Here is a 26,507-nt window from a genome sequence, read left to right as displayed (position 1 = left end):
CTCCATAGCTCCTGCTAGCCCTGATCTAATACGTCTTTTAGTGATGTTTGGGGCCTCGTACACTTGGAAAGAAGAAATTAGTACAGTTTGCTGCTTACTTCTCATGTTCCTCTGTTTCCCCTGAGCTTCCCTGCTGTCCTTAATTATCCATCTCTCATTTACAGGGATTTTAATAGAAATGGAAAAGCTGGTTGAATTAGGCTGGGATGAAGATGCACTGAATGAGGCTTCCTTCCCTTCAGAAGTGACCTAACATTACCCTTTCTGTTATTAGTGATGCAGGCTCCCCATTACCACGTGAGGCAGCTGTTCTGTTGTTATCTTGAGCCAAGGGGACACAACTCCTGCACTGACTCAAGCTGTGGCTCCCTGTGGCTAGCAGAGATTAGCAACGAAAAGCAAAGATGCTTAGGGGAAATCCTTTGTTAACAACGATGCTTAGGGAGGACAAAAATAAGAGAAATAGCTTAGGAGGAGAAGCAAAAGGAAAAAGTTGGAAAAGGTAAATCAAGTCACCACTGAGTGATAAAATTGCTAAAAACAGGTGAGCGGTGGCCTAGTTTATGGCTTCATGGTTACGATGGCTGTGAGAGCAGCTAGCTGAGAACTGACAGACGTCAACATACAGAGATCTGGAGACATGGATTTGGCTGGCAACAGCAGCCTGGTGCCCCAGTGTGACCATGAAAAGGCCTGTGTCCCTTGGGTGCCCTTTGCAATGCCTTAATGGAGCCCACTGCAAAGAGCCAGACACACATTCCTATTCAGAGAGAGGTAGAGCATCCTGTACCCCACAGTGGAAGAAGATGTTCGTGGTCCATGGGCGAGGAAATCACTGTCCAAGCATTACAAGAAACAAGCAAGTAAACAAATGTCCACAAAATGAGTTATAATCATGCATTTAGTGTTTCCTTTACCTTTAGGAATGTCCCAGCCCTGAGGAAACCTGGGTTGAAACCCTAGTGCCAAATTAGACAGAGCATGGCTTCAAACCTGCCTGGGGTGTTGTCCAAAGACACCTACGTGGGCAAATCCTAGCCGGGCTGGGGTAGGCACGTTTGAAAATGGGGCGTCAGTCTGAATGAGGGCAATAAAGCATTTGGGGGGGGGTTATGTGTGCCTGAAGAGAGAAAAACTACCCTTGTATTCAGCGAGGCAATAACTGATCCATGGTTCAGGCAAAGAAGAATATTTTTGGATGAACAGAAGACTAAGCTATAGACATTTGCAGATGAAGGGATCTGGACCTGAAAACAGAAAAAAAAATCCTGCTTAGCATGTCCCTATTATGAATCTAGAGTTCTCTAACCCAGGTTAGGGGCATCAGCCAGAAGGAAGTTAATAGGGAATTTGAGAATGAGGTTAGCATGGAGGTGTCCAAACAAACATGGCTTTTGTTGCTGTTGCACATCCTGGAGGATACCCACAATACCATGCGCAAAGAGGCTTCTGCATCCCCTCCAAATGTGGACCTGCTTTCTCTGAGCACTCCTTAGCTTCCTCCGACATTTCCCCTCAAAGGAACAGAGCTGTTGGCACTCACAGGAGGGGTAGGACTATGTAATATAAAAGGGAAAAGGGGTTGTGGTGGATTCTCCATGGGACTGTGACTAGCTACTAACAACCACAGCGAGGCAATAGTTCTGTTATGGCCTCTCCTCCTCTGAAAGGCACGCAGGAGGACGCAGTGGCTGACCGTTAGGTTTATGTGGAGGAGAGAGGCCAGCAGCAGGTGAAGTCAAGCTTGCCAAAGGAATCTCCCATTGCTTCCACCTCCCCACAGCCCGTAGCAGGGAGTCTGCAGCTTGGCAATCTTCCCATGAGCCGGTCCAGCTTCACTGATGAAAAAAACAGGCTCCCACCACCCCTAATGCCCTTCCCACATGCCCTAGTCCAGGAGAAAAAAAATCTGTATAGGTGCTGTGAAAGTGAAGGAGGTGCTTAACACCATCTCACCCCATGGGAACAGCATGATATCTTTGAGGAGCAGCTAAGCTATGGGGAAGTCTGAGCCACTTGCTCCTCATCATGTGAGTGACCGGTCCTGCCAAAGATACTGGGGCTGCCCAGCTTCCCCTGGCTCACCATATGACCAAGGGTATGGTTTGAGGACATGGCAATCTGCCACCAAAAAGAGCAATGTCCCATTTTCCATGTGTGGCTGTGGTCTTCCAGTGCTCCTCTACCATCACCACTGGACCTTCACTGCCCTGAAGCTGTTAACATTAAATCTAGATAGAAATGGTAAAGCAGAGCTAGGGCTGCAGTGGAGGGTGGGACTGGCTCCGTGGACTGCAGATAATCCTTGGATCAGCATGGGTGCATCATCCTGGCAGACAGCAAGGAGCACAGCTCTCCTGGACCGGTGGGACTCTGTCAGCCAAGCCACACCAGGAGATGAACCAGGGCTGCGTGCTTCACAGCCACCCCACTGCTTTTCCTTATTTAGCAGACCTGTGATTTTCACTGTTTACTGCTGAGGAGGAGTAAAAAAAAGCACTAAATTCAGAAACTTTTACTAGAACACTTAGAGGGGCATCCTAAAGGGGGGGCAGGTAGGGGAAGAGTCAAGCGTGCGGCCAGACGTGGGCCAGATTCAGGTCTCAGCCATGTGGTGTAAGGGCAGATGAAATTTCATAAACCAGGTATGAATCAGGCCCTTCGACATGGGGCTTGCTTGTTTTGCTAGCAACCAATATACTCTTCCAGCCCATGAGTGATGTGCACAGGAGGAAAATGAAGTTCATTTGGAGATGCCTTCCTATTTGTGTTGACCTCATGAGGGTCGTAACAGCCAACACCAGAGTTCAGGCTATTGCTGTGAAAAATACTGACACCTCTTTTTGACTTTCTTGATTTAGCCTCAGGCAGGCTTGAGGAGACAAACGCAGCACAAGAGGCACTCATTAACATTTCCTCTGCCCAGTGAGGAAACGAAAATAACAAACATCCCATTAAATAAAGGGAGAAAAAACCCTATAAAATACAGAAGATATTTTTAGTCTGAAAACAAAGCACTCTATCTTCCACACAAAGTAGTGCTTTTCAGATGAAAAGAAAAAAAGGCGAGAACTTGCAGGCTCCTCTGCACCAGAAGGAGTGGCACTAATAATAATCATCATTGCTATGATTATTGTTAATATTGATAGTGGGCTGACCTCAGTTTCCCACTTGCTTCCCCACCCTCCCAGCAAGTGACGTGTGGGCCCCAGCCGTGCAGGACAACGGGTGGCCGGGAACAATACAGCCACTGACGCGAACCGTGTTTTGAATGCGAAACTCTGCGTTGTGAGTGCCAGCTTCAATGCAATAAACTGTTCCGGTGCTGGAGATGGATGAATAGAGACGTATGGTGTAAATTAAATGTGTTATTCTTTTTCTCCTCCTTTTTTTTTTTTTTTTTTAGTATAGATTAAAAAGCCCAACACCTTGGTTTCTCTTAATTTTATTTCCTTCTTGAGGATTTTGTTACTAAACAAATGACTGGCCAGCTTTGTTTGGTAGCCTATAGGAGAATCAATAAGGATTGAAAGGGCATGGAGGCAGAGGGAAGGGATTGAGGTTTCTTTTTTTTTTTTTTTCCCCTTTTCTTTTTTCTTGTAGAAGGAGGAAGCAATTGTGGAAGTGAAAGGGAAAATTCTAGCAAGGCAGATATAGGATAAAACACAAAATCCCTTGTTCACCAGTAGAAAAAATTAGTTCCTGCAAGACTATGGGCTTAATTGCACCCTGGCCTTCAGACTTCTAACTTCAGGCACTTCATAGAGTCTTTGGTGAAAGATGGGGCCCTCCAGACAGTGATTCAGAGAAGGAACACAATGCACATCGCAATGCATAATTGGGGAGGGACCCTGGCATCACAGTAGGGTAATACAGCATCTAGCAGAGCTCTTCCAAGCATAAGCCACTAAAACACAGCACAGCTCAGCTGCACCATAAACTTTCCCAAGCCCTGGGATCTCCCCCTTCTCACTCACCCACCGGGTTCACTTGGCTCACAGCACAAGCTCCTCTCCAAGAAGCGGCATGTCTTGCCATAATGTAGATCTGAGCAAAACACTCATCCGGATGAGGCGGCAAAGGGACGACAACAAAAAAAAAAAAAAAAACCCAGATCCCATCAAGTTTGCTCTAAGGCGAGATGCGGCGAAAGCCCGCGTCCCAAATGGCTGCAAGCATGGAGTGCCACCAGGCTCTGGGTGCATCGTGTCCTCAGCAAAACACTGTTGTGACAGCACCGGGGAAGGTGCCAGTGCTGGCTATGACTCAGTGTCCCCTTCATCTGGTTCCCGTCGTGGGGGTTTTCTGTTGCTGCCCGCTGCCACAAGCTCCTTTTGTCTGCCTGTAATTAGTCTGTTGGCTTTTCTCTTTCTCTCTCCCCCTTGTTTTTGAGGGTCTGATCCTTATCTACTGTGGTTTAAAACTGTTCAGGAAGCTTTAGGGGCACAACCCACGTTGACACCATCCCTGCTGAGCTGTGAGATGTGGCTTTTGCTGTTTTCTCTCCCAACTTTGCTCCTGCTTAGCTGTTTTGGAGGAAACTACCCCTGCTCACCCATCACCTTTTTTCTTCCTCCCTCCTACTCACTTTCCACCTCCCTTTCTGTTCTTCTTGCCCCCCCCCTCGTCTTGGACCTCCTAATGCCACCCAGAAAAGCACACGTCCTGCAGCCTCCTCCATCCACCCCATTGCCAGCTCCCCTGCGGCCAGGCAGCTAATTTCAACAGAAGTCTGGCTGCCTCTCCATGAAGCCCTGAGATAAAGCCGCTGTGCTTATGAAAGCCTCCTCCTCAGCCTGCCCCAGTCCGTGGCTCCTGTCCTTCCATGCCCGTCTGTCTGTCTGTGCCCGGAAATTGTCTGTCTGCCTCAAATTACCTCTGTCAGCTCCCAGCACTCTACGTCTCCCTCCTCCCTTTGCTTCCGGCTCCCCTCTTTCCTCCTCCTCTACCCACGCACCTTACTTTAATTAGAAATACAATGAAAATGCTTATCACTATGTCTTAATCAGCAAGTCATTCCCCAGCAGGTCCAGAAGGAAAAACCCCGTTCCTCCTCGCCTCTCCTGTCTCCCCCGCCACCTCCACAGAAGAAGAGCACGCAGACTAGGAGGAGAGCTCGGTGGAAAAGTTGCTGAATGAGATGAACCTAGAGAGCTGGACAAGCTGGAGGAAAAGATGAACAGAAACCTTATGATATACAATAAGGACAAATTCTGTGCCTGGGAAGAAAGAGTCACTGGCAGTGACTGGCTGGCAGAAATGGACCTGGGAGTGCTGGGGGAGAGCAGGCTGAGTAGGTATGATCCAGCAGTGTCCTGGCAGCAAGAAAAAGTATTCTGGACTGTGAGAGCATGAGTGCAGCCAGGACATCAATGGAAGTGATTATCCGCCTCTATGAGGGATGTATTAGACCATATCTAGCTGCTGCAACCACGTTTGGGCCCCATAATACAAGACATTGATCAACTGGAACGAGTTCAGCATGGGCCGTTGAAGCGGTCAGGGCTAAAGCACGTGCCTGGTGTCTGGTGTGGGACTAGGGCTTGTCCAGCCTAGAGAAGTGATGGCACTGGAGGGACCTAACAGCAGTCTCCTGCACCTGTGGGGAGGTTATCAAGGAGGTAGAGCCAAGCTCTTGATAGAGGTGCCTGGTGAGAAGACAGGAGGCATTGGGTACAAATTGAAACAAGACACTCTGTCTGGGTATAAGGAAAAAGGTTTTTCCCTCTGAGGACAGTCATGCAGTGGAGCAGGTTGCCCAAAGAGGGTGTTACAATCCCCATCCCTGGGGTTTTCAATATGTGAAACCTGAACCACCTCATCTGACCCAGTAGCTGACTCACCTTGAGCTAGAAACCTCCTGAGGTCCCTTCCAACCTTCATAATCCTGAGATCCTATGACTAGACCTAAGTGCCAAATGAGGCCATTCAGACTGATGAATCCCCCACACACTGAAAACTACAGGAGAAGGAAAGAGAGGTAGCAGCGTCTGGAAAGAGACAGATTTGGTGGAGTTGGTTTTAGAGCCAGTTCATCCCAGACTCTGGCATTTGATGGGACAAAGTGAGGTTGAAACCACTTCACCTTGTAAAGTTAAATCCAGGCTATAACCTGTCCCCATCCACTGGCAGTCTCCTAAGGACCGTTTCTGGTGATCCAGGGTAAAAAGCTTTCTGGAGAATATCTTTGCACTAATCCAGAGATGCAGAGATTGCACAGTCTCTCCCAATTCATGTGATCTCTTACTGGCAATGCAGGTTTAAGGCAGACTCTCTGGGGTATAGAAACTGCAGCATAAAAGGCTCCAGATCTGTCCCAAACCCTCAGATCATTGACATTTGACCCTTTCTAAACACAAACACAGATGCACAAAAATCTCATGCTTAGGAAAGCTGGGTGAAAGCAGAGAAATAAGCCAAGCAGAGGGCATGGCTCTCTGCCAGTCATATCACTGTCATGATACGTGTGGGGGATAAAGTGGCATTGGGAGGGTCTGCTGGATCAGGAATCCTGCATTTACACCCTTAGGCTTTTGTGCCCTTCCCCATCACCGTCACTCCCCACCTTCGGCTAAAACATGCAGCCCTTCTATGTCAGCTTGCTGCTGCCTTAAATAACCCTCCCGTTTCCCAAAAGCTGTATGGCAGTAGTGTTTGTCCATGTGCCATCGCCTGGTAGGGACCAGAGGCGTGCTTTCCTGCAACACACGGATATGGGGGGGTAAAGGGAGTCCTGCCTCCTGTCCTTCATGCCCTTTAGCTTAACCACTGCCAGTTTGCTCCAAGGGGACTCTGCTTTAACCAAATGCGTGGGGTCACCCAGACCTCCTTTCAGCAGGACTTCACTGAAAAACCATCCGTCTCCTCCGCATTTCACTTTTCCCAGGCTGGCTGCGGTCTCACCAAAGAAACAAGTGGCCAGGAGCCGTGGGAGTGGGGGATCCATCCTAAGCCCCCCCCAGCACACTGCCCACCACCCTGAGCGGAGGCAAGACACCTCCTCGCTGCCAACAGGCTTGAACCCCCTTTTTAGGTGATATTCATGAATCAGCATCCCACTGCCTCCGGCCACTGTCACTGGGAGAGGATGAGAAGCCCCACGATGTCCTCAGTACCTCTCTGAGTGTGTTCCGGTGGGGAAATCTCTCGGATTAGGGAATCCTTTATCTCTGGCTTATATAAGACCCGGGGACTCCTTTTATGGTTGGCTTTTCCTGCTTTGTCAAGAGCAAAGAACAAATGTAGCTTCATCTACACTTGTGGGTTGGCTAACTGATTAAGCATCTGATTCAAGTTCAGTACAGAACAGGCTTTTGATGGGCGGATTTAATTTGGTGTAAAAACCAGGATGCCGTCCCCCTCCCTTACCGAATATTCCCAAGATAGCGGTTGGTCTGGTGCAATTAAGCAGTGGGGATGACTCCCACCTACCAATCCTTTAGAAAGTCCAGAGTGCTCCAATTTGTACTGAAGGGGCTCCTTTGAGTGTCACCTCCCCCCTTCCCCCCTCCTCTTTTCTTTTTCTTTTCTCTCCCCCCCTTTTTTTCCTGCTGATTTATCACCACTTCCAAGCATTTGCATTAAGAGTGAGCTCACTCTGTGTGTGTGTGTGTGCGCGCGCGCGCACATGTGAGGGTGTGCGGGGGGCCGGTGGGCGTCTGTCTTCGTGTGACACACTGAATTCCTCCTCATCTCCCCCTCTGCGAGTCCTGCCAGGGGAAGCATGCTAATGATGACCTTGCTGAGTAAATAGTTGTGGAATGAATAAGTGTTTTTCCTGCAATCTGAAAGGCGGAAGGTGCGATTACTCATCCATCTATCCAACTGTCTCCAGCACCTTTCAAGCACTTCTCGCGTCGAGTCTGGGGGCGTGCGTGAGGGGGTGGGAAGCGAGGGGAGGCTGCCAAGATCTGGGTTGCCACAGACACCGGCTTCATTTTTCCTCCAATAAACGCCGCACTGAGAGTGCGAGAGGAGGCAGGGCACCACCCACATGTTGAGCTGTGTGGGGTATAAGTAGATGGAAGAGCCTGGACTAGTGGCAGTTCAGACAGGGAAGAGAAGCAGCTCTTTGCATCTCTAGTGAAAGCGTCTTTGACTCGCCAAGTTTACCAGAGGAGAAATCACCGGGATTTTTTTGCAGCAGCTTCCAGCTTCTGTGTGTTTTTTTCTCCAGCGGGGACTCTCCACCGTTCAAGATTCTCAGCTCCGGGTGAGCAGGTAGCGGGCACGCGTGCGGGGCTGGATGTTTTAGCCAACTCCTCCCCTTGTTCCTGGAGGATCCTGGCTCTCTCTGGGACACCCTGAGCACGTGAGACCGGCGTTTCCAGCTGTGCACCGGGAGAAATTTGCCTACAACTCTCTCTGGAATCCACAGGGACCGAACAGCTCGCTCTGCGGTGATATCTGATTTGGTTGTGTTTGTGTCGAAAAGTCTTTCGAGGGGGGTTTAGAAGTCTCTGTGTGTCTTTTGGGAAGTGTTGTGGTGGGGTTTTTGGGAGCCAGCTCTAGCGCCAGGGCTTAGAACCCAGTTCTTTCTGTGTTTGACACTCGCACGGTCGGAGCCATGCAGCTGGATAATGTCACCAATGCGGGCATCCACTCCTTTCAGGGGCACCGTGGAGTTGCCAACAAGCCCAATGTGATCCTGCAGATAGGGAAATGCAGGGCAGAGATGTTGGAGCATGTCAGGAGGACCCACCGGCACCTCCTGTCTGAGGTCTCCAAGCAGGTGGAGCGCGAGCTGAAAGGCTTGCAGAAATCAGTGGGGAAGTTAGAAAATAACTTAGAGGACCATGTCCCAACTGATAACCAAAGATGGAAGAAGTCCATCAAGGCCTGCCTGGCCAGATGCCAGGAAACCATTGCCCATCTGGAGAGGTGGGTCAAGAGAGAGATGAATGTTTGGAAGGAGGTCTTTTTCCGTCTGGAGAAGTGGGCCGACCGTCTGGAGTCCATGGGAGGCAAATATTGCCCTGGGGACCATGGCAAGCAGACTGTGTCCGTTGGGGTGGGAGGCCCAGAGATAAGGCCGAGTGAGGGGGAGATTTATGATTATGCCCTTGATATGAGCCAAATGTATGCGCTGACCCCTCCTCCTGGGGAGGTGCCCAGCATCCCCCAGGCCCACGATTCCTACCAGTGGGTCTCCACGTCAGAGGATGCTCCAGCCTCCCCAGTGGAGACCCAGGTCTTTGAGGATCCCCGGGAGTTCTTGAGCCACTTGGAGGAATACTTAAAGCAGGTGGGTGGAACAGAGGAGTACTGGCTGTCTCAGATCCAAAACCACATGAACGGCCCGGCTAAAAAGTGGTGGGAATACAAGCAGGACTCTGTCAAGAACTGGGTCGAGTTCAAGAAGGAGTTCCTGCAGTACAGCGAGGGGACTCTGACTAGGGATGCTATCAAAAGGGAGCTGGATTTGCCCCAGAAAGAGGGGGAGCCCCTGGACCAGTTCCTTTGGCGCAAGAGAGACTTGTACCAGACCCTCTATGTTGATGCAGATGAGGAGGAAATTATCCAGTATGTGGTAGGCACCCTCCAGCCCAAACTGAAGCGCTTCTTGAGTTATCCCTTGCCCAAGACCTTAGAGCAGCTGATCCAAAGAGGGAAGGAAGTCCAAGGCAACATGGACCACTCGGAGGAGCCCAGCCCACAGAGGACCCCTGAGATTCAGTCAGGAGATTCTGTGGACAGCGTGCCTCCTTCCACCACTGCCAGTCCCGTGCCGAGCAATGGGACTCAACCCGAGCCCCCGAGCCCACCAGCTACTGTCATATGAGCTCGTCCAAGGGAGGCATCGGTCTGGGTTACATGAAAGGGAGAAGGGGGCATATTTAGGAAGCTTCTCCTTGGAGAGAGGTTCTGGCTGAGACGAGACATGAGGTGTGCTCGGTCCAACAGCCCATAGCAGAGGAATTCACTTTGCTTGTGGGGGGAGGGAGGCAATGGGGGAGAGGCACCTTAGGACGTGGTTGCCCACCTCACCTGAGCCATGCAATACGGTGGTGCTGGAGATACTCGCTTGCACCACTGTGGGGAACGGACAATTTTATGAGATCCCTGACAAGAAACTAGAGACAATTCCCAACTTCAGAGGCAGCCGCTTAGCACTGGCGGCTTTCAAGGACTTCATATGAGCGCAGCAATTGGCTGAGGGTTCCTACCCATCTGGATCTCTCCTTCTCCTTCTCTCCTCCCTCTTCTGAAGAGGTGTCCCTGTCCTGAGGAGACGCCTTTCCTTTGACCCTTGCCCATTTCTGATTTGCCACTGAGCTTCTGTTCACTTGGCAATTTCCTGTTCTTACTTGCTCCAAAGGATTAAATAATTTTTTTGATTTTTTTTTAGAAGAAATCCTATGACTTCAGGAACTGAAAACTTTAAGAATCTGGATTATTTTTAGTGTTTTTCATTTCACTGCACCTAATATCTGCTTTAATGCTTTTCCTCTCAAGAGGCTCTTACTGGTTTACTACTCGTCTTAGTTTCTGCTCACTCTAATCAAGGCCACTGCAGTGCAGAGGAAAATTTCACCCTTTCTCTGCACATTATACTGTGCATTCAGCAGGAAACAAAGTTTCAAATTAAATTCTGAGCTCATTTATTGAAGGGGCAGTCTGCTTGCTTTCAGAGAAAAGAGGGTGTCAAGGTGGAGAGAGGAGGCACCAGAGCTATTTTGAGAGGGTGGGGGGAGGTAAAGGAAATAAATAAATATACTTGGAATGAAACAAACAAACACATCCTAAATCCAGAGCAAAATATCCCCAGAGCAGCAAATCGAGTCCATGCTAATGTGTGGAGACAACAGCAGCTTTTGCCATGTAAAAGCAAAAAGAAGTGAAGAAAGGAGCTGTGTGTCCCAGCACAGTTTCAGCCTGTGCATCACAGCAAACAGCTTCTGCTCACACAGACAGACTCAAAATGCTCCTGGAAAGCCTGGCACCCCTGTCCTGGAGTGCCTGAGGACAGAGCGTTGTCTGTTCACAAAGAACTTTCTGCAACAACTTGCTGTGGAGGGAGACAGACTTGGACTCTATGACGTTTTCCATCTTGAAACAGTAATGCTCAGCGTTCACCTTGCTTTGGCTAATGTCTGATGACAGGATTTTAAGATGAAACTGCTCTAAGACATGTTCAGAAAGTTTGGCTCTTCAAAGCTTCTTGAGGCTGGACACATCTTGAGCATCATCTGCATTCACCACCAGACCAAATAAACAACACCTCTGCAAGAGATGCAGCAGGGATGCAGCAACAGGATTGCCCCTGGGATGCTCCTGGCACTACTACAGCAGTGACATGTGGCACCGGTGGCTTGGAAGGCCTTTGGTGTGCCTCCTTCCAAGAAGCTGAAGGTAAGGCAACTCTCTGACATTCTTTTCTCTGCACTCCCCAGACCTAAATTAGCCATAACCTGTCCAGTAGGAACCTTGCACTGGAATAAAAAAAAAAAAAAATTTGAAATGGGATGTGAAGCACTCACTGTAAATGACTGATTAGGGTTGGGAGAAAAGGGGAAGGGAAATAAAGGGAAATAAAGGACAGTGAGTGGGAAAAGTTTCCAAAAGGGACAGTATCTTGCACTTTCTGATTAATATGGGGAGGAAAAGGGAAGCTTCTTCATTAGCCCAGACCAAGGACCTGCCCCATGAAGCACTGGGCTTGAGTCCCCAGCTGTGACAACACATCCCAGGTCCGTGCAGAGCCCAAAGGAGAGGCACGTCTACTCTGCACCCTTGCTAGAAGTGAGTTGGTCTCAGGAACAGCGGGGGCTCTCCTCTCACTTGTTCAGAGAGAGTGAGTTTGGCAGTGGCCGTGTCATCAGGGAGGAGGGAGCATTTCTCACTAATGACCTGGGATGAGTGGTGGGGGAGTGGGTGTCACTGCTGAGGATGAGCTGGCCATGCATTACAAGCATTATCTTCTCTTGGTTACAGTGACTCACTCAGATCCTCCTCTGAGAAGGAATCACTTCACAGTGCTCAGGATTCAGAAGGGAAGCCAAAGAGAAAAAGCTTCCAAACCAAGGATTCAACATCAGACCTGCTGTCAGGATCCCCAGGCACTGACTGCTGGATCCACTGTCTGAAGGAAAGACCGGCACAGGTAATTCCCTCTCATCTTACCCCTGTGGGCTTTTCCTAGCCTCCCCAGTGCCCTGCCCCAAGATACTGAATAGCTCAGGTGCTGGTCTTGAGACCTCAGCCCCAATAGGTGGGATTTCAGCTTCTTGATGTAGGAATCCAAGCCCCAATGATTAACACTCTGGGGACAGTGCACAACATGCCTTTCTTTCTGCCGGACCATTGGCAAATGCTTAGACACCAATACCTAGTGGGACCTCCGGGCTGCAGACACCTCGTAGGCACAGCTGAATTTAACCCCATCTCCTGTGAAATCCCCTGTACTCTCCGCTTTAGATATCTAACCAGAGCTGCTGCATTTTTATTTACAGCTATCCCTGCTGCTGTTGCTGAGTTTCCTTCTCTGTGTCCAAGAGTCCTGCTTTCTCAGGGAAGAAGCGAGTGCTGCAAGAAGATGGAGGGCAAATCATGCACCAAAGAGCCTCCCATGCAGCGCAATGCCATGTTCAAGGTATTAAGAGCCAGAATGAAAGGGAGAAGCCACTTCCAACAGGATGAAGAAAAGTCTGAGCTGGTCCAAGCAAGGAAGAAAGTGTTGAGAATGAAAAGAGGCAGAACAGAAGAACCAAGTCTGGGCTTTGGGGACAGCGAGGATGCTGGGCTTGTACTGACTGTTGAGATGATACCATACCTCTGCAATTTGGGGCCACTGGGACTCACCTAAAGAAATCTTCACTAGATTGTCAGTTAAAAAAACTTTCCTGATTAACCTTGCCAAATGACTCACCCTACCTAGGCTATAAACCCTCCATGCTGTTAATGCTGTAACTCATTTTTCCTGAGTTGAGGGTAGCTTCATTTCATGCGGGTATCAGTTTCAAACCTCAAAGGGCTCCGGAGGTTCGGAGAAGCATCCTGCGGTCCAGATGCTTGTCTGAACTGCTTGAGCCTGCACAACTGGGCCGGCTGTTTTGCCAGGAAGGAGAATCTTGTGAGACAGCAGGTGATTCCTGGATCTGCATGGGCCAGAGTTACTGCAAGAACCGAGGTTCTTGTGCTGGCTTTGGCATGACTGTTTCCATCCAGACCCAGGGAGAGCAAAAGATGTGTAAAAGCCAAGAGCTCGAGTGAGTTGAACAAGACAGTTTTGGTTCATATCTCAGCCGAAGAGGTCCAGTTGGTTCCTCTCTCTTCCAGAGCCAACTGTCCCAGGTATGCGTGTGTGCGTGTCAGTGCGGGTGTATGTGTGTTGAGCAATCGAATCCACCCAACTAAATTCTGTGGTGTTTTGTTGCATTTGAACAAAGCCAATGGGACCTAACGTGCATTCCAACAATGCTCAGCAAAAATGTCCAGGACTGGAAAATTATGTAAAACCATGTAAAGGCAAATTCTACATGCATCATCTCAAGTTGAAATGATGTTTGATTTTGAGGTGCTTAATTTCCACAGTCTCTTTCAAGGGACTTGACTGCCTCAACAGGCATTTTATTTTTCCATAGACTTTCCTGTCTTTTTAAGGAATTAGCCTGTCTGTGCTACTTGGTCATTTGATCCTGAGGTTTGTACATTTTCAGCTGACTTTTTGGAATGTGCAGAACTGAATCTCCTGGACTGATTTTATGTCAATTATTGCTCCTAGCAGATGGGAGTTTTACTTGTAGCACCCTGGTTTATAATACCAGCCTCTCCAGGAAGGACTGGTACTTTATTTTCCTGGGGCTGAGTCACGTGAATGAAGATGTGTGTATGTGTTGTATCTGTGAAATTTTAGCAGATTTCAACCACTGGATTTTTTTTTTCCTTAGGCAATTTTACATTTGACTCTGGCAAAACTACTTTAGAGTTTTTATTTTTACTAGAGATATTATTAATTCAAACAACCTTGTACAAAAAGCAGACACATTAAATCACTACAGGTTATAGGGGTTGAAGCCAAAAAGTCTTTGTAAGCCGACATCACTTGCCCTAGATCTGAGTGTATCAGGCAGTTTATTCCTCATGTGTCATGTTGGAGTTACAAGATCACACCAAGCCACTAGAACCTGTCAATAGAATAGTGCTACACTCTATTTGCTATTGTAGCAAAGCCTTTTGTAGATTTATACAATAAAACTTTGAAATATCTGCTTCAATTGCTTTGTGCCTTGCTTTCTGGTCTTTCTTCCTTGGTTCATGGGAGACTTGAGTAACTATTGCCCTCTGAAGACTTGGTCTTGTCAGCCATTTGGCCTGAGTTGACTTATGAAATCTTCCTTCTCAGCAAAAGAGGATGGTTGACATAAAGATGAAATGTACTGGGCCTTTGAAGAAGAAGGGTTGGATATAGACAATACGGAGGTGCTTTAAGGGGGTTGTTTAGCATCTCAGATTGAGTCAAATGTAGCCCATGAGGCTGGGAGAAATGGTCCCTTGTGGGACTGTGGATTGTGCAGGGCTCTTGTTGGGTACAGCTAAGAGAAAGGCTATTGAAGCAGAAGGCAATCACATTCCCACCCATGCTTGAGAAGTAATATGCATGGAAGAGCTGAGGCAATCAGGGCCAAGGTGAAGAAATCTCTAAGTGTGAATCAGCTCTGCTTCTTATCCAAAGAGACTTCAGCAGTCAGAAAAGCCAGCACTCAGCAGCACAGAGACCCAGGAGCTACTGGCAGGCTGGTGCTTTGCTACCTGATGCATTTCCCTACAGCAAGGTTATTCTCCATTCCTTGGATTTGTTACTTATAAAACACCCCTGGGTCATTCGGGGCTGGAGGAAAGGAACATAGCAGGGGATGTAGCTCAGAGTGCTTTAAATTGAAATGAGTATTTTTGCAATAGGCTTGGCTTAAAGTTCTAGCCCCAAAGACCCTCGGTCCATGGAGATAGAGGACTTTGCAAATCCTTCCTCTTCTGAAGAGGTTTTGCACTCAAGTGGATATAGCCCCCATTCCCTTATCCATCCCTGGTCTCTCTCTAACGAGGAAGGTGTTAGGACTAACAGTCCAGGGTGTGATGTAACTGGTAACGAGCACTTGGGTAGGTCAGCTTGAGAAACAAATGGACTCATTCCTTTCACAATAGGCACTAAAAGTGCATTGCCAAAAGAACCTCCCAGATATCCCTACTGAGCTCAGGTTGGAAAGGCAGAACCTTTGGCCATGGTCTGATGGCCAAAGATGCCTAAAGAACAGCTTCTAACCCTTGTGTCTTCAGCTCTTTACAGCTCATTCAACCACAAACTCTTACCAAGAGTGAGAAATAAACTTTGAAGATGCAGTTTGGGTCCACAGCTGAACTCTGCCTTTGTGTCCTTAACCACCGTCATCGGTAAAGAGGTGAAAAACAATCACTGAGGAGGCAGACCAGCAACAGGGGTGCAGCCAGTGTCATCCCAAACTGGGACAGTATAGGAGAAACTGGGCGGGAGAGCAGGGTTAGACTTTGCGTGGTCTATGGACATGGTCAAAGAGCTGGGTCTCCCACAAGGACCAACCCGATGCCTTGCAGAGCAAAAAGCAAGAGCTGCTCAGCTGGAGGTGCTGAGCTCTTCCAGCAGAGGGGGGCAGAACTCCACTGTACACTGTGGGAATTTAAATTAAAAAAAAAAGCTATAAAGAGAAAAATCTGTCCTCATCATCATCAATCCCCACAAGGTCCACTCCCACAGCTTCAGCGATAGCAGATCAGTGGTGGCTTCAGTGGAGGAGTTCTGAGGGCAAGGAGAGAAGGAGTGATGAGAGGTTGGTGTGGAAAAGACAGAAGGACTGATGGCCAAGTTATGGTGGAGGAAAACGGACAGGATGGGGGTGCCCTGCTGAGCGAGGTGGGAAAGGTAGATAAGCTGGGAAATGCTTGACTGTGCTGGATAAACTCAGAAGGTTTCCAATTTTGTTCCAGAGCCTTCCAGATTTGAATCTAATAATTGTTATTTACTTTCTTTCTGACAGTTCAGGATGAAAATCCCTAGAGAGTCACTGGGCCTAGACCTTCATTTAATGAAGAAATGCATTATTACTGCTCCTGGCTCTATCAGTAGGGAGTCACCTGGGATAGATATAGCCCAGTGATGGATTAACTGCAACAAACTAGTTGAAACCGCTCCAAAATCAAAGTGGGAACCATCCCTGTGTTTTCTGGGGCACGATCCAAAATGCAGATATTCACAATCATTCTTCCACTGGTGGAGAAGGCATGTGGGGTCAAGCACTTACAGAACTGAGAAAAAAATCATTAATTCACACTTACTCGATAATATTTTTTTTTTCTTCTCTCTTTATCATGGCTGTACTGATGAACTCCTTAATTTGCTTATTCAGGACAGCTTAAAGAAAGTGCTAAGATGGACCTTCTCAGAGTATTGCATTCATATATGAAATATTTGTTCTCTTTTTTTCTTTTTTCTTTTTTTCCTTTTATCTCCTTTTTTAATCAAAGTGATTGCGCTGGTCAGTCATGTAAATCATATTTATTGACTTTTCAGGCAGGCGTGTGTTTGTGCACAGCCTAACTGCTCCCCTGGAGCCACTTCTTCCAGCAAACCAATGTGTAATTAGGGAGGCTGTGAAACTTTTATTATTGACACAATCGGCTGTAATGGCTCCACTTATCACGTCAATATGATGCTCTGGTGAGCTCTAGGTGCTCACTCTGATTGTGGAGCAGGATGTTATCTTAGACCTATTCCCACAGATACTAATTTGTACGAAGTATGAATTGCAGGCAGGTGACATGCTTTTTACAGCTAATATCTAATCATTAAAAATTGAAAGGAGGATTGGTATGCGCAAACTTGGGCTCAATTCAGCAGTTTGGGGTGAAAAAAAATGTAGGTGATTATTATCGAAGGGGCAGCCTTTTTCATTACTTTTTAAGCTACATTTAGGAATTTTTAGGATCCTGTTTCTGAAAGTTAAAGTGATCATGCAGTGTCAGTCTGTTTTTCAGGCTTTCCCCCTTGCATGTTCATTAACTTTCAATGTGCTAACTTTTATCATGCAAAACCAGAGACTCCCAAAGTCACTAAAAGCCTACACGTTTCTGATACGGAGTTGCTGAATAGAGGACAGTTGTTCCATTGCTCCCACATAGGCACAGACTGAATGTGCTCAGACAATATTAGATAAAAGAAACACAAGCTGTAGGTCCCTAGAAAATCAGATTTCATTTAGTCCTGAAGCTTACAGAACCACTTGCTGGCATAAAGAGTTTCTTTTTTTTCTAAAGGGATAGAATCTTGACATTTAGAAAATGAACCTTTTTGACTTTTTGTTTCTAAAAAGCATCGCTTAAAAACTGACTTCAACTTGAAAAACCACAAAAGAAAGACAGAAAGAAAAAAAAAAAAAGAAGAGAAAGGTTAGAAAACTCAAAAAAAGAAATGGAATGAACTGTTTCGGGACTCAGAGGCATGTGCTGAGTTGGTGCAAGAAGAAATCACTTTTTTCATCTTTGATTTAATCCATTGAGATATTAGGAGAGTTTCTCTTCTGGCTTGACCTTGCCCCGTTTTACCCTCTCCTGATTTGACTATTCAACTAAAAAAACTCCAGTATTTCCCTTGTTGCAAAAAATACACCCACTGTGCTACTATGCTGCATACTTCAGTGATGTAGAATTTTCTGGGTGTCATTGGAATGGTGTAAAACCCTTCGTTGCCCAAAATGAAGTTATTTTTCCAACAGCGTCGAGGAACAATCCCTCTTTGTAACCAGGATTACCGAGCCTATGTTACATACCTGAAAAATTACAAATCCACTTGCTGGAGGGCCCAAATTCACTGCCAGTTTTGACACCAGCAGAAGCCAAAGTTAAGGTTGTTACCTTGAAGGCTGTCCTCGGTTTAGGCAGTGGTATCAGTGCAGGACTTGAGGTAGGCTGTGTTGATGTTCAGTTATAGCCTGCCCTGGAGTTCAGTCATATGGAGTAATTGATCCTGGAAAGGTCATGAGGAGAGGGCAATACCGAAGCAGACTTTCTAGATAGTACAGGCATTCCTTTAGCACTGTTCTGGTAGAGGAAGGCCTGGGAGGGCTCTTGTGTATCAACCATATCCAGGGCATGAGAGGAAATCCTGGGGTCACTCTACCCCTGTTTCTGTAGCTAGCTGGCTCCTGGTCTTGTTACAACCCACAGTGGTCACCCTTCTGCCCTGGTCCCCATAGCTTAGCAGACCTCAGCAACCTGATGGTACCCAAAACTATGCAAAAAACCTGAAAAACTGGCTCACCTGCAGTCAGTGCCCTGTCTAAAAACACACTTTCCAGACCTGGTCCTGACCTACCATGCTCTACTAGGAAACCAGAGACAAATTCACCCCAAGGACTGCCCTGTGCCTAGGCAGCTTTTGGGGCTAGCATGGTAAAAGAACCCCTATAACAGTGGCCAAAGGCACCCAAAGGACTTGAAGGACACTAACGCGTCCATCTGACATGGTAGGTGGCTAAATTTTCCAAGTAAATAATCTTCTTTCAGGCTACAGAATAAGGACTGGCTTTGACACAAGCCTGGAGCAAGACCCAGTCACTCTATACCTGTCACTGCTCTTCTTAAACACACAGATGACATGCTCTTATGGTGATGTGAACAACTGCTGAGTTGCTATGCATATTCAGGCTGAGCTTAGACATTGAGTGACTTCTCCAGCCAGTGAGAGGCCAACAGCTCTTTGTTGCAATCTGCATGCCTTACAGTCCTAGTGTCACTGGGGACATCTGGGATGTGGTATTCTGGTTTTCCCAGAGGAGGCAGAGGTCGCAAAAAGTGATTTACTAAATGTCTGAGTATGAAGGCAGGAAGGAAAACTGGCTGCAGACACCTCTGCCCCATGTAGGACCCCTATTGACATATTGCTTCCATAGTACAAACCCACCTAGTACAGATTATTCTCATTTCATAGGTGTGGAATCTGAGGCACACAGATGAATTTTTTGCAAGTGCTAGAAGCAGAGGACAGTGTGGGGTTTCCCAGGATAGCACCTCCATCCCATCACTACTCTCTGCTTTCACTGCTCAGCTATCTGTTTCCTCTGCAATCACTATCACTTGTTTCTCATGGCCATTTAAGGTTCCTAAATCTCCTTGCAATCAAGTAGAAACTGGACCCTAATTTACCCTGTTTGAAAGACCCTCATCTCTGAGGCCTCTTCTACACAGAGACTTCCAGAACAGAAACTGAGTCAAGGCATGGCTGTATAGGAAATTACTTGGAAGACTTTAAGACCCATCTCTTCAATTTACTTCAGAATTAAGGTGACCTTAATGCATTGTGGCTCACTTCCCTTTGCCTTGATCAGACAGGCATGTCTGGAAATGAATCAAGCTTGGCTGAATTAACGCCTCCTTTGATTCTCATTAGGTTTGTACGCACCGAGAATTTAGGCTGGCCCATGCTATCCACCATAACAGTCGATGCCATAAGTTTTCCTGCACATCTCTGTATAGGTAAATGCTACAATGGGTCTGGCACTTCTCAGCCTCTCAGACCCAGCAGGAGGGTATGGTTTCTGAGGTTGGTCACATCCCATAGTCCTGCTTAGGCTTGTAGGCACCATGGCAATTGCAAGAAGCTGCCTCCAGCATCAGGGACTGGGCCATGGGTCTCAGCCACAGGCAGTGACATTCAGGCCATCAATGACAGTCCATCCAGAAGTGATGGTCCCATGGGGAGGTGCAGACAAGCCTAGACTACCCTAACAAGCTATAAAATGGAAGCATTTAAACCTCTTTCTGTGGGACAGCAGAGATGCTATAAAAGTCTCCTTCCTGAGTAGATGGTTTCTTTCTCCTTCTCTGTCAAAGAGAGTGCCGAGGGGACTGGAAAGCTCAAAATCTGCACAGAAACTGCTGGAAAAACAGGCATCGAAGCCCAGCCAACATTTCTGCTAAAACCTACCACCAGAAAATTCTGTTTCCTCTTCCATGATGGACACTCTCCTGGGACACACACTATGATACTAAGAGAGTAGGGATCTTCTCCTCCTCTTTTCTCCTGAAGGTCAGACCCATGGGTGCCTCTCCACGACAAGATCACTCAAATCTTCCCAGGTTCTGCTTTGCACAGGTCATTGACTGCATCACAGTCATTACAAATGAAATAGAGATTCAACCTTAGATCAGCAAGCAGGCACAGACTGATGCAACATGACATGATGTATGTATAATCCAAACATCTGGAATTGTAGACAAATGCCATGAAAATCCAGGAAATGTTGTTTCCTGTCGGTTTTTCATACATAAAATTAGAACAGCTGGTAAATGTCATTTTTAGAATATGTTAGATATAATCTATCAAGCTCATGCAAAATCCACATTTTTCCATACAGTTTTCACTGTTTTTTGTTGCTTTTACCTTAAATCAGACTAGGTAAAGAGACTGGGCCTTTTCAACATCCCTGGTAGAGGTTCCCACCTGGATGGTGCAAGAGGAGACCACCAAGGGTCTCTGCAAAACAGGGGCACATTGTTGCAGCTGATTTCTCCTGGAACCACCCACAAGAAAACTGGGATATTTGTCACCTGTATCAGCAGAAATTTCTGTCTGGCAGCTCTTCTAGCAAGACAGTGGAGCTGTGCTGGCTAAAAACATTCAGTGTAAAACAGGGCTTAAAGCAATAAAAGCGAACAGGAAAAGTCTGCCTAGTAATATTATTTTTTTTACTCATTTTACCCAGTCAACTCACTCAGAGATGTCTCTTCAGGAACTGAATGTACGTAGTGCCTAATGTCCAAAACCAGCATCACACGGGTGTCACTAGACCAGAAGTCAGCCCATTCAACATCCAAGAAAGAAGTGGCTCAACTCAACCAGCCCAATTCATCCCAAACCGTGCAATGTATTCAGGGTACAGAAAAAAATCAAATTGTCTGGCCCTTTTCACACTGTCACAGCTCTAGGTGACGGCCTTTTTCTGCTTTTGTGAAAGATCTTTCCAAAACTACCCACAGCTCATTCCCTCGCAATTCTGATTATCAGATGCAATCAAATACTTTTGTTTTTCCTTCCTATTCAGTCTTTTCTCTAACAATCAGAATGCAAACTAGCCGTCTGCAGTTTTACCTGGCTGCTGAAATCAAGATGTGATCACAGACTTCAAAGCTGTCAAGCCAGCACCTTTTCCATGGCATAAGAAAAGCTTGGGGAAAAAAAAGAAAAAAAAAAATTAAAATAAATAAAATAAGGAAACCCTGAAAAGCTCAGCCCCCTGCCATGAGGGACTTTAATAAACATTCAGAGCTTGTTTCTATGATGCTGAGGCTCTACCTCTCAGAAGGTACAAAGTGTCAATCAGGATTTTCACTGCTGGAAGCAGGGACCCAAGTCTCTATGGAAACGAGACGGAGGTGACGGGTGCCTATGGAGCAGCTTTCTGCATAGATTCCCATCCTGACAGTTTACATTTGCTGAAGATATTAATACCACTGTAGTTCTGGAAAAGATACAAAATGTTTTAGCTCCCCTGGACTGCAGACCCCAACGTTGTTGTCCCCTCTCCCTCCTTCTCTCCCCTCTTAACCTCAGTCAATGAACTATACCCTTTGACTGGTTTGACTTATTTACCACCATATAACAAATGATTAAATTATTGATGTAGGTGAAAAATCAATCTAATGAGTTTCCCTCCACAGAGGATGTCAGGGTATAACGAGGATTTGCACCCTCCCAGGATGGATTTAAACAGGGAGGTACAAGCAGAGGGGATGCTTTGGGAGTAGACAGGGTCCCCCAGCGCAGCATACATATTTGTGGGGGAACATGATAAAGAAGTCTCCCCAGTACAAAGAATGTCATATCATGACTGCATCCAGCCCTGACTTCTCTGAAACAAAGCCTCCAAATTTGCCTGGTAGGCAAGTGGTCTTGGGACCCTCCAGCATCTCATCTTGAGCATCGCCCAGAATAACATCCCTCTCGCGGTTCCTTTGGTGCTGTTTTGCTTTTTTTTTGCCGTAAGCCAGCCAGGAAACAAAGCCATCAGAGCTGCTCTGTGGGTGGGTGGGTTGTTTCCCTTTCTCTTTTGTTGCTCAGTTGCTTGGGTTTGGGCTAGAGAAAAAGAGAAATTGGTGAGTTATTCAACATCCTGACTGGATCCGAGGAGCTGAAGCGATGAATTCGCCACTGGAAGAAGTTCATGAGTTGTTCCGTGCCTGCCACTGCGGAGTCTGGGATCTGAAATGGAGCTTGGCTCTGCACAGGTTTGAAAGATTAGAGACAAATCTGCAAATTAAAAAGCTCCCAGCCAGTAAATACATTGAGGGCAGGACTGTGGAGTGCCAAGGGAGCACAAAGGGGAGTTTGTGAAGGGCCAAGCGTCAGACATAACAAGCTTGCTAGATATAAAAAGCAGCATGACATGGCTATGACGACCATGCAGTGAAGGTGGAGATGACTGCCCACTAGGACCTTGGCCCTGCTCCTCACAGACTCAGTAAGTCCCTACCAAAACTGACTGCAAGTCAAGCAGGAGCTCTCACTCCTGGTGTAGTGGTTTAATAAGTGTCCCTCCAGGAGATGTTGAGAATGGTGTTGACTACGAATCCTGCTGCTTTTTGGTCCTGACACACAATGAGTCATAACCTGTCTCCTGCTAAAACCTCACAAAGACTTTTCTGTAGCTTATCCCATGCTATGAGACGGGAAATCGCCACCTACCCATTTGCTGTGTTATCTTCTACAAGAGTGCCAGAAGTTTTACGTGAGCATATTCAGTGGGATTGCAGAGGGAATTCTGGGAAACTCTGCTTCACTTTTGGGGGATCAGGCAACCACAGCGTGTTGCAGGATCATATTGTCCATCTGCTTCAGGAGAGTATTATTTGTTGCCATGCTGCATCTCACAGATCATATTCTAAACCCTTTTTAAAGCTCTTCTAGTGGTGGAGACCTCATGCTTCCTCCAACCAATTTAGCTCAGGGCTTTTTTACCAATGGCTAGAGAGAACAAGACAGCCCATTCCTGCTTGCAGAAGCTTTTTCTGTGCTGAAAGGCTCTTAATGTGTAGGCTCATGGCACTGAGAGAGTTGGGGTTGTTCAGCCTGGGGAGGAGAAGGCTCCGGGGAGACCTTATTGTGGCCTTTCAATATTTAAAGGGGGCTTACAAGAAAGATGGGGACAGACTTTTAGTAGGGCCTGTAGCAATAGGACAAGGGGTAATGGTTTTAAACTAAAAGAGGGGAGATTCAGAGTAGATATAAGGAAGAAATTTTTTACAATGAGGGTGGTGAGACACTGGCCCAGGTTGCCCAGAAAGGTGGTCGATGCCCCAATCCTGGGAACATTCCAGGTCAGGTTGGACAGGGCTCTGAGCAACCTGATCTGGTTGAAGATGTCCCTGCTCATTGCAGGGGGGGTTGGACTAGATGACCTTTAAAGGTCTTTTCCAACCCAAATCGTTCTATGATTCTATTTCACCCTTCAAGGTGTAGTTTCAGAATATGGGAAATTGAGGGGCAAAAATTGGTGTAAAAATTTCCCACATTCCTTCCTATGACTGACACCGACTCAGATCCAGGAGGTTCAGTTTGACTCCTTCCCTATTCACTGATACAACTGTCCATGGGACCATGTTTTAAATAGGGTTGCTGCTGTGATCCAATATGTTTTCTTCGTATGGATTTTATTAATTCATTGAACATACTTTCTGCACCAGGACTTTCTCATTGCACACCCCTTTCTTGTCTAGTCTGTCCTCCCACTCATCAGGCTTATTTTACACCCAGTAATGTCCTCCTTTGAAGGATATAAATATCTCAACTCCACTGAGACCTGTTCTAGCTGTCCTCAGTAGGTCACTACCCAGAGATAGCAGCTGACATGGGACTGTAGAATATCTGGCAGCATCAGCTATGGTTTTGGAGAGTACTTGTCTGTACCCTACAAGCAAATCCCTCTGTTCTAATAGCTAACATCCCTCTTGAGGAAAAATGGGCATCAGAGAATAAGCTTCTCCCTTTCTAAGACGGAATTTCACTGACAGAATTACATCACTGCAGAGGACCACCACTGAAGAAAATTTCCCAGCTTCCACCTGTATCTGTTCTCTGCATAATTCAAGAATATTCTTCTTTCCATATCTTTGCTGGGACTCTTTTTTCTGAACACCAAAGCTGAGTTTTCAACAACAGCTGCATTTTCGAAGTAGGAAGCTGAAAGTTTTCTGGTAGGGGTGAGCTCAAATGTTCTCTAGGGAATTATCTCTACCCCAGGACATGTTAAATAATACAGAGGCCAACTTACCCCTCAGGCAGGACACTGCTGGGAGTGCAAGGGACATGAATGGGTTGAAAAGCTAATCAGATCTGAGTGCTTCCATGGCTGCTGTTGCTAAGGAGACCGCTTTCTTGGCGTCTGCATGATGAGTACTCCCCTATCATTAACTTCTTTAGAAATTAGGCTCCCAGGTACTAAGTGATGAGGAAAAAGAAAGACAGAACCAGAATTTTAAAAGGGAAAATACCCTTATAGACTCCAACAAGCAAACAAACCCAAAGCTTTTTTCACACACTTTTGCTTAAGCAGGGGTTTCCACACTGGTGCTGGTGTCATGTGATGGAGTCTCTGAGATAAGATGCAGGGTGAGGATGATGAAGAGAGATGCTGAACCACTTTTTTTCTGCATGCAACAAATATATAGGTCAGTAGCTGAGCCTCTCTGCATCCAGGTGGAGTTCATGCCTTTTCTACTCTTCCCAGCAAGTCATTTCAGCCCTGATCTACTCGGGGGGCTAAAGAGGAGGAAAGGTCTCCACACTTTTACCCTCCACTCCAGAGCCTTACACACATCAATAGAAAGATTCACACTGTGTGAAACAGGCTTTGGGTCAAGGCTCTGCTCCTTCATACCTCTAACGAAGAGGTGATTACACATGTGGCACTGACTATGCCAGCTCAGGACTCAGCAGAGATGTAGGACAGGTATGGCTGTGTTGGCTGTAGGAGATGAAGCAACATGACTGCAGAGAAGTTACTTCGGAATTCAGACCTGAAATTGCACATCAAGGGGCTTCCAGACCTTGGAGAACCTATTTCTGTAAGATGTCTTCCCAAAAAGGTCCTGGCTGTGGAGTCCACTGGGTTTTCTTTTCCTGCTCTACTGTGGTTACTCGCCTTTAGGCCAGCTCAAGAGTCTTCTAGAAAAGCAACTATCACGGCTGACAGTTCATTCCCATGGATTTTTTCCACTTCTCTGGAGTGACATGCTGTGTATTTTAAAATGTCTCTAACAAGTGAGTCCAAAGCCGCCCTTGGAAGAGAGAATTTTGAACTCTCTAATGTATGTGTTTATCTTTTCTTTGGGTTTGGATTTTTCAAGGGAAACCAATGCATTGCTCTGCAGCTTCAGCCTGCCTGGGTTTCCAGTTTCAATCAAACACATCCATTCTTTCACCTCTCATTCTCAGCAATAATGGCCTAATTTGCATTTTGCCCTTTTTTCCGTAATGACATAGTAAAAGCATTTTCTCATTATTTCCTTGACTTTATCCCCTGTCATTACTGATGTCATGATGACTCAGTTCAAGACAAAGATTTTTGTCTGAGAACCCCAGGTTCCCCACCAGTCCCTGAACCACTTAGCTGCCTGTTTGGTCTGATGTGAGATGCTGCTTTGTTGACCTGTTAATCAAGCACCTTTCTTGGTTTTGATCCACTGGGGTGGTTTTCAAACTAGGAAAACGGTGCTGAGAAGACTCCAAACACACTGACTGCTCATGAACTATTCACAGTGATGCTGAAAAAGTTGTTTGTGTTCAAATCACAGGCACCCAGTCTGACAATCTGGTGTTTCCTTCAAACCCTTCTCACCCTCAGCCTGCTTTTTTCTAAGTCAGTCAGGTGCTCTGGGATGGAAAACACCCTAAAAGTGACTGGTTTAACCTTGGTAGTCGCACCACAAGGCTGAAATCAACCTATTTGACTTTCACTGTGGTAGCAGCTAAAAAATGGAAATAGTAGTCAAATGGGGGTGACAGGATGGGTTAGGACTTTTCATTTGCTGGCTATGCTGATAATTGCCTTGGCTGAATTTGCTTGGATTGCCTGTGGTTAAGCAAGGCATAACGCTCTGAATGCAATTAACAGTAGCACACCTTCGTGTACAGGACACAAAGATATTTTTATCTCCTCAGATAAGAACATCTTCAGCCGCATGGGTGGCTGAAAACAACTCCCTGTAGCTGAGATCTTTAATATACAGACTGCAAGCCTCTGGTGGAAGGAAAATCCTCGTGGATAGGTTATACATAGAAGATTGCAATGGTCCCAGCTGTAGGAAAGGAGTAAGGTGGGCAGGCTACTGGGTGCTGCCTGGCTCCACAAAGCCATGCTCAGAAGATCCTGGTGATTTGCTTCACCCCAAGGATGGTTATTTAAATTATTCAGCAACCCCATGCCAACTCAGCTCTGTTGTTCGTGTGGATACATAAAGCTAATACCTGTGGGCTGGCATTG

General features: G+C 46.7%; 1 protein-coding gene across 1 annotated transcript; it reads left to right on the top strand.

Annotated features, from left to right (window-relative positions):
• Nucleotides 1-8,475: 8,475 nt before the first annotated feature.
• On the top strand, nt 8,476-10,200 carry ARC (activity-regulated cytoskeleton-associated protein). Its single transcript, XM_010584214.1, has one exon. It carries the CDS (start codon nt 8,567-8,569, stop codon nt 9,779-9,781), a length of 1,215 nt encoding a protein of 404 aa, XP_010582516.1. The 5' UTR covers nt 8,476-8,566; the 3' UTR covers nt 9,782-10,200.
• The last annotated feature ends 16,307 nt before the right edge of the window (nt 10,201-26,507 follow it).

This window comes from Haliaeetus leucocephalus, unplaced genomic scaffold, assembly GCF_000737465.1.
Source record: "Haliaeetus leucocephalus isolate CR32 unplaced genomic scaffold, Haliaeetus_leucocephalus-4.0 Scaffold953, whole genome shotgun sequence".
Classification (NCBI taxonomy): domain Eukaryota; kingdom Metazoa; phylum Chordata; class Aves; order Accipitriformes; family Accipitridae; genus Haliaeetus; species Haliaeetus leucocephalus.
Note: the sequence above shows the minus strand (reverse complement) of the source record. Positions and strands in the feature narration are given on the sequence as shown.

Bases quoted from the DNA above. Each gene is read 5' to 3' on its own strand.
- ARC (XM_010584214.1), top strand. From the start codon at position 8,567: ATGCAGCTGGATAATGTCACCAATGCGGGCATCCACTCCTTTCAGGGG.